Source organism: Nerophis lumbriciformis, linkage group LG27 (genome assembly GCF_033978685.3).
Source record: "Nerophis lumbriciformis linkage group LG27, RoL_Nlum_v2.1, whole genome shotgun sequence".
Lineage (NCBI taxonomy): Eukaryota > Metazoa > Chordata > Actinopteri > Syngnathiformes > Syngnathidae > Nerophis > Nerophis lumbriciformis.
In genome coordinates this window covers 21,038,740-21,054,592 of record NC_084574.2, presented here as the reverse complement: position 1 = coordinate 21,054,592, position 15,853 = coordinate 21,038,740, and the positions used below count along the sequence as shown (strand labels likewise).

Sequence of the window (15,853 nt, the reverse complement as noted above, 5' to 3'; positions counted from 1 at the left end):
GCCATGCATTTGATGTATATTGGAAATAAATCATAACTTCATTTTTTGCAGTTTGCTACTATTACTCAATATTTTATTATTTTAGTTGACCTCTGATATGTTATTCCCACAGTGTGCAACTGTATGCGTTGCAGCACTTTGCCCCTACTAGCTTGTCGTAGGCACTGTCGACAGCCGCCATTACTTAACATTAGTCCCGCCTTTTCCGCCACGTGACAAGCTCGTAACTATTGAGTTTTTTATTTGTATTTTTACAGAACATAAACAGTCAATAACAGCATGCCAGACGAGATAAAAAAAACCTGCGATTGAAAGTGTAACTTAAAAAAAATCAAGCAATAAAAAAAGGTGTAAAGACTTACATCATATAAGTCTAAAATAACGTGAAATATATATATATATATATATATATATATATATATATATATATATATATATATATATATATATATATGTATATATATATATATCCATCCATCCATTTTCTACCGCTTATTCCCTTTGGGGTCGCGGGGGGCGCTGGAGCCTATCTCAGCTTCAATCGGGCGGAAGGCGGGGTACACCCTGGACAAGTCGCCACCTCATCGCAGGGCCAACACAGATAGACAGACAACATTCACACTCACATCCACACACTAGGGGCCAATTTAGTGTTGCCAATCAACCTATATATATATATATATATATATATATATATATATATATATATATATATATTTTAATTACTTTATTGCAAAGTTTTCACAAAATGATATAATGGCTTAAAATTACTTATTTAGTAAAGAATAATAATGACTAATAATGTCATTTATCTAAAAATAAGACAAAATACATTTATACAAATAAAATAAAAACGTACAGCATATCATAGTAATGATTTCATAAGATTGTAATGGTTATTGTTACTTATATAAATATAATATTGACCTCGAATATTCTATTTATAAATTTTCATCTAAAATATTAATTGTATTATAGAAATTAGGGTTTCATTCCTTTGTAAGAGTCCACCTGTTGATGAGATGAAGTGTTTGTCTGTTTCTTACATTCTAAGTGTATTCTTGTTGATGGTCTATTTTGCATGTCTTTGTCATACATCCACCCATCCATTTCCTACCGCTTGTCCCTTTCGGGGTCGCGGGGGGGTGGGGGGGGGTTATGGAGACATATCGATTAAAAACTTTGTCTTTCTGCTTACTTTAACCATTAATATTGTATTAAAGAGTGATTCCATTTCAAACCATAAAACATGTGAGAGCATGTTTTGTCAACTGAATTACAAATGTACATAATTAATCTTTTTTTTTTTTATTACACAAATAACTTTTGGCAGGCTATCAATTATTTGAAAATAAACTTCACTCTATTTCTCATTCAATGATTGTCATTTCTCATAAAGGGTGCGTTGTAATTTATTACTTGCACTAGCTTTATCTTGAGAGATTTTCATTTTTTGCATTTTTCCCCTTTGTAATTTCCTCTCTTTGTAGGAAAAGTTTGCACACATTAGCTTGGGGGCAGCAATGGAAGTAAAAGTAGTACAGCCTCGGAGACATAATTATGTTATTTTCCAAACAATGTGTACTGACAAAAGTTTTTAATTTGAGACACAGCCACAAAGTGGTAATTGCCACACAAAAAAATGCCACCTGCAAAACAAAATGGAACGTCTTAGTGCATTTTTAAAAATGATTTACCGTCATGTAGAAACATCTGAATTACATCCCATATCGAATGTTCCCTACTGAAAAATCTGATTCCGAATCCATGTATCGTTACACTCAAGGCTGGTGCACCAAATTCTAGGCCCCCATACACAAGACTCATAAAGTCTACCCAACGTCACCGCCCTATATTTGGTATGTTTACAATCACTAAAATACAAATTATTGCATGAACTTGGTTGAGACCAGCTATTTAAAAAACGTGTAAAAACCTAAATTAGGTGTTGGACTTTTTAAAGATGGAATTAACATATCTACAACATATCTACATAACCACCCACCCAAAAAAACAAAACAAAAAAAAGGTTAGTTGTTGTCCTTTCCCCCCAAAAAGTGCTAACGAATTCACTATAAAGTGGCCAGAATATGAATTTAAATAATCATATAACCTGTCATTAGTCACTTAAATATAATTACAAATCTGTCATGTTTTCCTTTACTTCATAGTGTAAAGCAGTGTTTTTCAACCACTGTGCCGCGGCACACTAGTGTGCCGTGAGATACAGTCTGGTGTGCCGTGGGAGATTATCTAATTTCACCTATTTGGGTTAGAAATAGGGATGCCGATAAATACGTTAAAATGTAATATCGGAAATTATCAGTATCGTTTTTTTTTATGATCGGTATCATTTTTTATTTGTATTTATTTTTTATTTTTTTATTAAATCAACATAAAAAACACAAGATACACTTACAATTAGTGCACCAACCCAAAAAACCTCCCTCCCCCATTTACACTCATTCACACAAAAGGGTTGTTTCTTTCTGTTATTAATATTTCTGGTTCCTACATTATATATCAAAATAGATCAATACAGTCTGCAAGGGATACAGTCCGTAAGCACACATGATTGTGCGTGCTGATGGTCCACTAATAGTACTAACCTTTAACAGTTAATTTGACTAATTTTCATTAATTACTAGTTTCTATGTAACTGTTTTTATATTGTTTTACTTTCTTTTTTATTCAAAAAAAATGTTTTTAATGTATTTATCTTATTTTATTAATTAAAAAAAAAAGTACCTTATCTTCACCATACCTGGTTGTCCAAATTAGGCATAATAATGTGTTAATTCCACGACTGCATATATCGGTTGATATCGGTATCGGTAATTAAAGAGTTGAACAATATCGGAATATCGGATATCGACAAAAAGCCATTATTGGACATGCCTAGTTAGAAATATTTTTTGCAAGCCAGTAATTATAATCTGCAAATGATGTGTTGTTGTTGAGTGTCGGTGCTGTCTAGAGCTCGGTAGCGTGTAGTACTCTTCCATATCAGTAGGTGGCAGCAGGTAGCTAATTGCTTTGTAGATGTCAGGAGGCAGGGTGCAGGTAAAAAGGTGTCTAATGCTTAAACCAAAAATAAACAAAAGGTGAGTGCCCTTAAGAAAAGGCATTGAAGCTTAGGGAAGGCTATGCAGAACGAAACTAAAATTGAACTGGCTACAAAGTAAACAAAAACAGAATGCTGGACGACAGCAAAGACTTACTGTGGAGCAAAGACGGCGTCCACAATGTACATCCGAACATGACATGACAATCGACAATGTCCCCAAGATGAAGGATAAAAACAAAGTAGATGCGGGAAATATCGCTCAAAGGAAGACATGAAACTGCTAAAGGAAAATACCAAAAAAAGAGAAAAGGCCACCAAAATAGGAGCGCAGGACAAGAACTAAAACACTACACACAGGAAAACAGCAAAAAAAAACTCCAAATAAGTCAGGGGGTGACAACGACCTTTTACTGTCAACTGAGTTTCGTTTTTTAATGATTTCTGCTGGTGGTGTGCCTCCGCATTTTTTCAACGCAAAAATGTACCTTGGCTCAAAAAAAATTGAAAAACACTGGTGTAAAGTATACACATAGTATTATCATCAATGGAGAGTACTAAGCACATAATACATTATTATAATATTATCATTAGTGCATCTCCTAAGTCTCTTCCTGTCTTCTTGTCTCTAAAAACTTGTGACACCTCTTTTGTTAACTTTAATCAAGGGTCTTTGAACACACCACAGTTATGGGCAATGAGATACAAAAGTGAAACTTGTACATAACTTTCTCCTGTGCTGCCACGGATAGTTTTATTACATTTTTACTTTTCCTCTATCGCCTCTACTTTTTTTTTTTTTAAATGTCTGTGCCGTGTGCGAATACTTAAAGGTGAGCTTTGATGACGTTATGACGTCTGTGTTGACTGAAGTGTCCCATGCTAGGTGGAACGAACCATTTTGTATTTTTGATAGGTGTTGTGGTCAGTCTCAGACATTTTTCATTTGATTCAAGCAGCCTTATTGTTCAACTATCACAAATTTATTTATTTTAGTTTATCATTTTTTACATCTTTTTTTTTTTATAACTTACACATTTAAAGGAGCCATATGTAATAATTTCATGTCAAGTCATCATTAAATAGCCCTGATATGTCAAAAGGCATTAATAAATCATGTTATTTTCAAATACCTCTATAACTTATAACAGTAGTTCAGCTGGGATATACTCATTTAAAAATTTTTATTTACAGCCCCGAAATCTTGTTTTCATTTTGATGTCCCGCCCTCTACCGTTTGAACAATTAGAAAGTCTGTGAGTGTCTTACGTCCAGGTTGCCAGCGCCATCTTCATCTGGCTACTGCCACTGGTAAAGTTACTAAACATGTCAGACCTTAGTAAAGGCCTACTGAAACCCACTACTACTGACCACACAGTCTGTTAGTTTATACATCAATGATGAAATCTTAACATTGCAACACATACCAATACGGCCGGGTTAGCTTACTAAAGTGCAATTTTAAATTTCGCGCGAAATATCCTGCTGAAAACGTCTCCGTATGATGACGCCGGCACGTGACATCACGGATTGTAGAGGACATTTTGGGACAGCATGATGGCCAGCTATTAAGTCATCTGTTTTCATCGCAAAATTCCACAGTATTCTGGACATCTGTGTTGGTGAATCTTTTGCAATTTGTTCAATGAACAATGGAGACAGCAAAGAAGAAAGCTGTAGGTGGGAAGCAGTGTTTTGCGGCAGGTGTTGTGCGGGATAACGCACCCCCGCCGCAGAATGCAACCCCTGACTGCTGTGCCGAATAACACAGCCGGTGTTTCATTGTTTACATTCCCGAAAGATGACAGTCAAGCTTTACCATTGGCCTGTGGAGAACTGGGACAACAGAGACTCTTACCAGGAGGACTTTGAGTTGGATAGGCAGACACGGTACCGTGAGAACGCTTCCAAACATTTGATCGCTTGCCCGTACGTGCGTGCCACTATGTGCATGTCACGTACATAACTTTGGGGACTTTGGGGAAATATATGTGCTGTATGAACTTTGGGGAGGTGAACGGTACTTTGGGCTGTGGGATTGAGTGTGTTGTGCAGGTGTTTGAGTTGTATTGGCGGGTTATATGGATGGGAGGGGGGAGGTGTTTGTTATGCGGGATTAATTTGTGGCATATTAAATATAAGCCTGGTTGTGTTGTGGCTAATAGAGTATATATATGTCTTGTGTTTATTTACTGTATTAGTCATTCCCAGCTGAATATCAGGTCCCACCCGCCTCTCACAGCATCTTCCCTATCTGAATCGCTCCCACTGCCCTCTAGTCCTTCACTCTCACTTTCCTCATCCACAAATCTTTCATCCTCGCTCAAATTAATGGGGAAATCGTCGCTTTCTCGGTCCGTATCGCTCTCGCTGCTGGTGGCCATGATTGTAAACAATGTGCGGATGTGAGGAGCTCCACAACCTGTGACGTCACGCTACTCGTCTGCTGCTTCCGGTACAGGCAAGGCTTTTTTATCAGCGACCAAAAGTTGCGAACTTTATCGTCGATGTTCTCTACTAAATCCTTTCAGCAAAAATATGGAAATATCGCGAAATGATCAAGTATGACACATTGAATGAACCTGCTATCCCCGTTTAAATAAGAAAATCGCATTTCAGTAGGCCTTTAGTAAATCTAAAAGGCCTCGTTACGATTCTCAACTAATTCATGACAAAGCCAGGAACAAAACAAGGATTTGTATCGGGGATGCCTTTGAAAGATGGAGACGATTGAAGGCGGAGAAGATTTTTTTCATCTGACGCCAAACTTGCTAATTTCCTCCTTGATAGGTAAGTCAGGCATTTACGTTTTCTTATTATTTGTAATAAATGGAAATGGACATTTGGTATGTAAACTATATTGTCCAATACAGTTTATGATCTTGCCTAACAAAGCGAGTATGTTTGTGCAACCAATACTTAGTGTGATAGTGCTTCGCTCCTAGTGTAATGTTTAGCATGCTAGCCCTGTCAAAGACACATCAACATATACCGGTAGGCTAACAGGCGACATATGAAACCGTTAGCCCGTATGTCGATGTGTATTCGAACTGACAGTGCAAAATATATTTTCGACCAAAAAATCCTATGGAGATATGGGTAGTGTCAGTGCCTATTTTCTTCTCAATATGCTGATACGCTGAGGAAATGGGTTTCAACATTATTAGCACGGCTGTCATGGCAATGTGAAACGTATGGAGACAGCCAAATCACATGATAAAATAATTCCTCATTCGTGTTTGCATATGGTGGACTACATTTACCAAGTTATATGGCAATCTGAAACGTTTGAAGCAGTAGCCTACAGGCATACCTTGGTAAAATGTCTCCACTTTAGTTTTTGGCGTACATTAGGCTGCGAAGCATGCTGGATCAAAAGAGACGTCAGAGACGCTTTGCTGAACAAAAAGTTGCTTTATTACAAGCGAGCGTCATTAAACAGGTCTGCAGTACCAAAAAATTAAGGACTCCTCACTGGAAAAACCAAACCATCAGTTTTTATATTCCTCCTTTCTGTCTGTGTGTGTGCTAAGTCAGGAGAGCGCATCCTGACCATAAAAGGAGATGTTCGTGTGTAAGTGTCTGGAAAACAACTGCTTTAAGTCAAAACTCAAATGTTGCCGTTGAGCTAGACAGGTAGTCTCTTCTCAAGGATATGGTTATCACTTTTGCATTCCCAAGTCCCAATTAGAGCCTCTTTTCCTACAAGAAGTGATCCAATCCACCTGCAAATGTCAAACTAAGGGGCCTTATCTATGTGATGGCAGATGAAACAAAAATGTAGCTGTTTCATAAAAGAACCAAACTTCATGAATGTTTTTTGTGACCAAAAAGTACAAACCCTGTTTCCATATGAGTTGGGAAATTGTGTTAGATGTAAATATAAACGGAATACAATGATTTGCAAATAATTTTCAACCCATATTCAGTTGAATATGCTACAAAGACAACATATTTGATGTTCAAACTGATGAACATTTTTTTTTTTTTGCAAATAATCATTAACTTTAGAATTTGATGCCAGCAACACGTGACAAAGAAGTTGGGAAAGGTGACAATAAATACTGATAAAGTTGAGGAATGCTCATCAAACACTTATTTGGAACATCCCACAGGTGAACAGGAAAATTGGGAACAGGTGGGTGCCATGATTGGGTATAAAAGTAGATTCTATGAAATGCTCAGTCATTCACAAACAAGGATGGGGCGAGGGTCACCACTTTGTCAACAAATGCGTGAACAAATGGTTGAACAGTTTAAGAAAAACCTTTCTCAACCAGCTATTGCAAGGAATTTAGGGATTTCACCATCTACGGTCCGTAATATCATCAAAGGGTTCAGAGAATCTGGAGAAATCATTGCATGTAAGCAGCTAAGCCCGTGACCTTCGATCCCTCAGGCTGTACTGCATCAACAAGCGACATCAGTGTGTAAAGGATATCACCACATGGGCTCAGGAACACTTCAGAAACCCACTGTCAGTAACTACAGTTGGTCGCTACATCTGTAAGTGAAAGTTAAAACTCTCTTATGCAAGGCGAAAACCGTTTATCAACAACACCCAGAAACGCCGTCGGCTTCGCTGGGCCTGAGCTCATCTAAGATGGACTGATACAAAGTGGAAAAGTGTTCTGTGGTCTGACGAGTCCACATTTCAAATTGTTTTTGGAAACTGTGGACGTCGTGTCCTCCGGACCAAAGAGGAAAAGAACCATCCGGATTGTTATAGGCGCAAAGTTGAAAAGTCAGTATCTGTGATGGTATGGTGGTGTATTAGTGCCCAAGACATGGGTAACTTACACATCTGTGAAGGCGCCATTAATGCTGAAAGGTACATACAGGTTTTGGAGCAACATATGTTGCCATCCAAGCAACGTTACCATGGACGCCCCTGCTTATTTCAGCAAGACAATGCCAAGCCACATGTTACATCAACGTGGCTTCATAGTAAAAGAGTGCGGGTACTAGACTGGCCTGCCTGTAGTCCAGACCTGTCTCCCATTGAAAATGTGTGGTGCATTATGAAGTCTAAAATACCACAACGGAGACCCCCGGACTGTTGAACAACTTAAGCTGTACATCAAGCAAGAATGGGAAAAAATTCCACCTGAGAAGCTTAAGAAATGTGTCTCCTCAGTTCCCAAACGTTTACTGAGTGTTGTTAAAAGGAAAGGCCATGTAACACAGTGGTGAACATGCCCTTTCCCAACTACTTTGGCACGTGTTGCAGCCATGAAATTCTAAGTTCATTATTATTTGCAAAAAAAAGAAAAAAAGTTTGTGAGTTTGAACATCAAATATCTTGTCTTTGTAGTGCATTCAATTGAATATGGGTTGAAAAGGATTTGCAAATCATTGTATTCCGTTTATATTTACATCCAACACTATTTCCCAACTCATATGGAAACGGGGTTTGTATGTGATGTCAGATGAAACAAAAATGTAGCTGTTTCATAAAAGAACCAAACTTCATGAATGTTATTTGTGACCAACAAGTATGTGCTCCAATCACTCTATCACAAAAAAATAAGAGTTGTAGAAATGATTGGAAACTCAAGACAGCCATGACACTATGTTCTTTACAAGTGTATGTAAACTTTTGACCACAACTGTGTGTGTTCAAACTGAAATATCACGGTTTAATTAAAATAGGTAAACATTCACCATATGAAGAACATAATATGAGTTAATTAATTCACTTCAATTAATTCACGTTGGTTGTAGTTTTAGTCTGTTTTCTGATAGTAGTGATAATAACAATATGATTGCCATTTGTTGTGACATTATACGCAGGCATGACGTACTTCTTCCTGAAAATAGCCCAATTCTGTCTAAAATGTGTCGAGCTTGATTCGGCTGCGTATCTGGCAACCTCAGTCAGTGAGAGGGGGAGGGGACTACAGAATTTTGACCGTGATTGCAGTACCATTTCTGGCCAGATTCCTACATATGGCTCCTTTAAATGGCAGAAACAAATCTTCAACGACAACCTCCCCACTTCAAAGCCCCTGTTTTCACCCCTAGTGGCATCTTTTTTTAAATATATAACTGTAGGACAAAGCACAAGTCTGGATTTTTAGTAGGTAGTAAATATGCTTTACACACCTGGTGGAGAGAAATGAAGATGAAATCCGAGAAATTATATAAACAGTTTATTTGAAAAAGTAAAAAAACAAAACAAAAAGATCACACACACATTGGCTCGACCTTGCCTTCCTCACTTGAACACATTCATGGCCTTACAGACGGTTAGGAATTATAGAACTATTTTCTGCACTACGTAAAGGAGAAACATGGTCAAATCAAAACTTATCTTCCTACCAGTATTTTCTTTGAAGGATAACAACGCTATGTAGCAAACGTCACATTAGCAGTTAGCAGGCTGTGTCGCAAACGCTCGTCTTTTGAGTGTATTCATGCTGAGAAGAGTTCTACTAGAACAGGGGTGCCAAACGTACGGTCCGAGGGCCGGATCCGGCCCACGGGATGAGTTTGCTAAGTATAGAAATTAACCTGACATTTTTGAATGAAAGAAACAGCTGCTCTAAATGTGTCCACTAGATGTCGCAATAGCAATTCTTTGTATCTTTGTAGATGATGCTACATACCGTATTTCCTTGAATTAGCGCCCGGGCGGTAATTAATTTAAAACCTCTTCTCACTACGGCGCTTACCAAAGGCATGCGGTAAATTTAGGCATGCGCTTATAAATTTGAGTGTGATGTAAGGATACCATCATGACATCGCTTAATGCCGCAATAAAATTTAAAGCACAATGAATCATCCCCGGAGTTCTTTTTGTTTGGGTCTGAAAAGGCAATTAAAATAACATTATTACCGCCTGTTAGCAGGTTTTCTTAGCTCATGATTTGTTTCTGAAATGTTACTCGTACAACTGCATCAAAATGACTCATATTTGACAGACGCAGCTATATTAATAAAACATTTTTTCAAAATAAAGTGCTTTGAAAGACGCAACTCCAATAACAAAAAGTCAGATCTCCACCACTACAAACTAACACAATATTAATAATAAGAATTGCAGTTATATAAAACGTAGTAGGTACGTGATTTACCCGGCGGTAATTCTAGTCATACGCTAATTATTTTGCGAAACGAGTTTGACCCGGCGGTAATTCTAGGCATGCGCTAATTATTTTGCGAAACGAGTTTGACCCGGCGGTAATTCTAGGCATATGCTAATTATTATGCGAAACGAGTTTGACCCGGCGGTAATCCTAGGTATGCGCTAATTATTTTGCGAAACGAGTTTGACCCGGCGGTAATCCTAGACATGCGCTAATTATTTTGCGAAACGAGTTTGACCCGCCGGTAATTCTAGGCATATGCTAATTATTTTTGTGAAACGAGTTTGACCCGGCGGTAATTCTAGGCATATGCTAATTATTTTGCGAAACGAGTTTGACCCGGCGGTAATTCTAGGCATGCGCTAATTATTTTGCGAAACGAGTTTGACCCGGCGGTAATTCTAGGTATATGCTAATTATTTTGCGAAACGAGTTTGACCCGGCGGTAATTCTAGGCATGCGCTAATTATTTTGCGAAACGAGTTTGACCCGGCGGTAATCCTAGGCATGCGCTAATTATTTTGCGAAACGAGTTTGACCCGGCGGTAATTCTAGTCATACGCTAATTATTTTGCGAAACGAGTTTGACCCGGCAGTAATCCTAGACATGCGCTAATTATTTTGCGAAACGAGTTTGACCCGGCGGTAATTCTAGTCATACGCTAATTATTTAGCGAAACAAGTTTGACCCGGCGGTAATCCTAGACATGCGCTAATTATTTTGCGAAACGAGTTTGACCCGGCGGCAATTCTAGTCATACGCTAACTATTTTGCGAAACGAGTTTGACCCGGCGGTAATCCTAGACATACGCTAACAATTTTACGAAACGAATTTGACCCGGCGGTAATCCTAGACATGAGCTAATTATTTTGCGAAACGAGTTTGACCCGGCGGTAATTCTAGTCATACGCTAATTATTTTGCGAAACGAGTTTGACCCGGCGGTAATCCTAGGCATGCGCTAATTATTTTGCGAAACGAGTTTGACCCGGCGGTAATTCTAGTCATACGCTAATTATTTTGCGAAACGAGTTTGACCTGGCGGTAATCCTAGGCATGCGCTAATTATTTTGCGAAACGAGTTTGACCCGGCGGTAATTCTAGGCATACGCTAATTATTTTGCGAAACGAATGACCCGGCGGTAATCCTAGACATGCGCTAATTATTTTGCGAAACGAGTTTGACCCGGCGGTAATTCTAGTCATACGCTAATTATTTTGCGAAACGAGTTTGACCCGGCGGTAATCCTAGGCATGCGCTAATTATTTTGCGAAACGAGTTTGACCCGGCGGTAATTCTAGTCATATGCTAATTATTTTGCGAAACGAGTTCGACCCAGCGGTAATCCTAGGCATGCGCTAATTATTTTGCGAAACGAGTTTGACCCGGCGGTAATTCTAGTCATACGCTAATTATTTTGTGAAACAAGTTTGACCCGGCGGTAATCCTAGGCATGCGCTAATTATTTTGCGAAACGAGTTTGACCCGGCGGTAATCCTAGGCATGCGCTAATTATTTTGCAAAACGAGTTTGACCCGGCGGTAATTCTAGTCATACGCTAATTATTTTGCAAAACGAGTTTGACCCGGCGGTAATCCTAGGCATGCGCTAATTATTTTGCGAAACGAGTTTGACCCGGCGGTAAATCTAGTCATACGCTAATTATTTTGCGAAACGAGTTCGACCCAGCGGTAATCCTAGGCATGCGCTAATTATTTTGCGAAACGAGTTTGACCCGGCGGTAATCCTAGGCATGCGCTAATTATTTTGCGAAACCAGTTTGACCCGGCGGTAATTCTAGTCATACGCTAATTATTTTGCGAAACGAGTTTGACCCGGCGGTAATCCTAGGCATGCGCTAAATATTTTGCGAAACGAGTTTGACCCGGCGGTAATTCTAGGCATGCGCTAATTATTTTGCGAAACAAGTTTGACCCGGCGGTAAATCGAGGCATGCGCATACTATATACCCGGCGGCAATTCAAGGAAATACGGTATGTACAAAATAAACCACATGTTAGTACATCAGTCGAGGAAAATGATCAAACTACATAAATAACATCCTGTAATTGGATTTTGATATCATATTTTTTTTTTTATCTTGATTGAAAATGAACACCAATGAGTTGATTGATGAACATTATCTTATAATTTAATATTTTCAGAAAATATACATAACGACAAGTATATATACTATTAACCACAACAAGTAATTGTAAAAAAACCCCCAACAGTATTATAATTTGTATAATTTCAGAATGTGCTTGTTCTATTTTTAAACGAAGAAAACAATCTAAAGTTGTCTTTATTTTTAAGGTTATCGTGCCGTGATTTTACCAGTCCGACGTTTTACTTATAAACCAGAGGAAAATACCTTTGTGAAGATGGACTGTGCAACGACTCGTGGCAGAAGACGCTGTCTGCAACGCTAGTCGGCCATTCTGGCGAGAGAGCTAGCATGTAATTGTAAATAAACAAAATTGTTAAACAACTTTTGTAAGTTAACCATATTGTCATGGCAATGTGACGCGTATGGAGACAGCCAAATCACATGACAAAATAATTCCTCATTCGCGTTTTGCATATTGTGGACTACATGTACCAAGTTATATGGCAATCTGAAACATTTGAAAGAGCCTATAGGCATACCTTGGTAAAATGTCTCAGCTTTAATTTTGGGCGTACATTAGGCTGCTAAGCATGCTCTACTTATTTTCACCCGTGTAACCATTGCTAGCGTTGGTTGTAGTTTGTTTTAGTCTATGTTTTATGAGTATACCGTGCCTCAAAGATTATTGACGTAGAACGAGAAAGTAAAAGACGTGTGCGCACGGGAAAGAAAACGCGTCGGAATTTAACCTGTTAGCACAAGATTGACAATAAAAGTTGAAAAGAGTGTTGTGCTTTGTGGTCCACTTGGGAGTAGATTTTTCTCCACGTGGCCCCCGATCTAAAATGAGTTCGACACCCCTGAACTAGACGCAGTGCTCTGTCAGTACATGGATGTTGTCCATAAAAAGAGTCTACACAATTCAGTGTGCACTGCTGTAAACTCAATGAGTACAAAAAAAGAGAAGAAGAAGAAGCAGGTAAAAATTGTGACTGGAGGACACAGTGTACTTATTGAAGTGCACTGATGGAAGTATTTCATGTGAGCCACAACCTGTGTCTTGTCCACCTTCTCCAGTATCATGTCAAATTAGACCAAAGTGTTGATTGAAAGTCACCGCAGCATAAAAACCAGAGCTGGTTCCTGGAGGTCCACCAAAGGATGCAGCCAGCTCCGTTGGGCCTCCTTTCGTCGGGCGTCCGCCGTCGCCTCCTCAGTTGAGGCAGCTCTCCGCTCCAAGATGCCGAACTCGCCCGGGCTTCTCCGCCCGTCTCCGAGTCGAGAGACGGAACCTCAGAGGTTCTCAGCCGTCGACGACCGGGCCAAAGAGGTCCAGCAGTTCCTTGTTGTCTGGCTCGATGAGGTCCGAGGGCTTCTCCATGCTGTCGTTTTCCAGGTTTGGGTCGGCGCCAAGGGAGAGAAGGTAGCTGGAGGAAAAACGGATCACGTTGCTGGCTGTCGGTATCAGGAATGTTGGGAGTGTGAAGATGCTCACCGTGCGATGTGAGGGAAGCCGTCACTGCACGCCATGTGAAGCGGCGTCCACCCTTCCTCGTCCCTCTGGTGGATGTCTGCTCCGTAGCGGACCAGGAGCTCCACACACTCCAGGTTCCCGGACAGAACTGCCTCATGGATGGCCGCCATACCTGCGCACACTTATTACGTTAGCGACCATGTCAACGCACCGTCTGAACGTCAGACCAGAACAGGCCGGTACCGGAGTGGTAGATGGTGTCCAGGCGGACTCTCCTGGCACGGATGAAGCATCCGATCCTCTCCAGCTCACCGTGCCGTACAAAATCTTGGAAGACGACGTCGTGAGAGAAGTGGACACTGCGGAGGCACTTCTGCGACGCAGAGCTTCTGTACTTGTCCCGGGGGAAGGCGCCCAGTCCCACAGTCTGAGACACGGGGTAACTGTAGTACTTCATCCTTCTGTCAGATCCCACGGAGAAAGTCGGTGTTCTTTAATGTTCCTTCTCTCGGATCCCCTCACGTTCTCAGGATGAATCAAGAGTGGTGCAAGACCTCCCTCTGCCTCTTTTTATACGCTCTGTCAGGCTATTTTAGGAGTGGTCAGGGTTCCTCCCTTAACCGGTCACGAGCCGGGAGAATCTTCACGTCCTCAGCAGGTGGAGGAGGATCAGATTTAAGGAGACTCACGGGTCACTCACGTTCAGATCCAATAGCATTTGAAATGCATGTTTTCAGCTTTCGTCATCGACTATTCAAGAACCAAAACCATATAAAGCAAAATGATGCACCAAGAGACAGTGACCCCAAATATTGTTTATGGCCCCATTTTGCTCTTTAATATATCATTATTATTAGGGACAGAGTCCCTTTGGGACAGAGGACCCTATTGTATTTCTAGCGTTTTATTATTATTATTCCGCCGCCTCTTTGAGCTGTAATTTGACCCCCTTAACATGCTTCAAAACTCACTAAATTGGACACACACATCAGGACTGGTGAAAATTGCGATCTAATCAAAAAACCAAACCCCAAAACTCAAAACAGACAAAACTGCCTGTAACTCCCAGTAGGAATGTCATAGAGACATGAAACAAAAACCTCTATGTAGGTCTCACTTAGACATAGATTTCATACACTGACAACCCCCAGCAAAAAATCAACAGGAAGTTTGCAACTCCCCCTTCAAAACAAAAGTTGAGTAAAAACAGTCACCTTTTTTCAAACATTATCTCCTCTGAGCGCGTTTGTCATGTCGGCTTCAAATTAGCACAGGAGAGAGATTGAACCCTTCTGATTAAAAGTTGATTACTGCTCCGGTTTGGATTTTATGAGCCGTCAAAGTCGGTCCAGTCCATCGCTGCCTGCACCTTTAAATTATTATTATTATTACTGGACTCCTGAAGGGCTCCCATCCCACATACATACACTCAGTATGGGTGACCGGTACTTTTTAGAGGTGGTATAGTACCGAATATGATTTATTAGTATCGCGGTACTATACTAATACCGGTATACCGTACAACCCTAGTACACAGTTTCCATTTTCTTGGATTATTATCGTTGTTTATCAACAAACTAAAACCTGCTTTGGAATCAGAAGTCAAAGTGACAACTTAATTTCAGCCAGTGTAGAATTTTCATAAGAAAAAGGGTTTAAATGACACAAAGGCAAGAAATACAGTAGGAACGGGATTGAGAAGGCGCTATTTGGTTTACCTGACACATGAAACGTGACGAATTGCGGGAGTGCACTATCCACTTTAGCTGCCATTCCAACTTTGACCACAGCATCAGTTGTTATGTAGAGTGGAGCGTTCCCTCATTTTCAGCAGACTGCATTGCAAAATGATTAACCCCTCCTCGTCCTCTCATGCGAGATCCACCCAGGAATGGGGCCGTATAAATCCATTTCCTACTGTAGCTTGTTGCATCAAATGATATTGAGTTAAGAGCAGCATTTGCATGCCCTCACACTTTTATTCTGTCAAAATTTAGATTTATTTTAATCAATGAAGATAAATGATAAATAAATGGGTTATATTTGTATAGCGCTTTTCTACCTTCAAGGTACTCAAAGCGCTTTGACAGTATTTTCACATTCACCCATTCACAC

General features: G+C 39.9%; 1 protein-coding gene across 1 annotated transcript; it reads right to left on the bottom strand.

The window, feature by feature from the left end:
- Nucleotides 1-9,254: 9,254 nt before the first annotated feature.
- On the bottom strand, nucleotides 9,255-14,710 carry ppp1r27b (protein phosphatase 1, regulatory subunit 27b). The gene is made up of 3 exons (XM_061987845.2): nucleotides 13,982-14,710; nucleotides 13,760-13,910; nucleotides 9,255-13,691 (listed from the first exon to the last, which is right to left on the bottom strand). Exons 1-3 carry the CDS (start codon nucleotides 14,193-14,195, stop codon nucleotides 13,568-13,570), a joined length of 489 nt encoding a protein of 162 aa, XP_061843829.1. The 5' UTR covers nucleotides 14,196-14,710; the 3' UTR covers nucleotides 9,255-13,567.
- Nucleotides 14,711-15,853: the final 1,143 nt, after the last annotated feature.

Coding starts and splice junctions, on each gene's coding strand:
- ppp1r27b (XM_061987845.2), bottom strand. CDS start 14,195: ATGAAGTACTACAGTTACCCCGTGTCTCAGACTGTGGGACTGGGCGCC. Junction 13,911..13,981: donor GGACACCATCTACCACTCCG/GTACCGGCCTGT, acceptor AAGTGTGCGCAG/GTATGGCGGCCATCCATGAG. Junction 13,692..13,759: donor GGCTTCCCTCACATCGCACG/GTGAGCATCTTC, acceptor TTTTTCCTCCAG/CTACCTTCTCTCCCTTGGCG.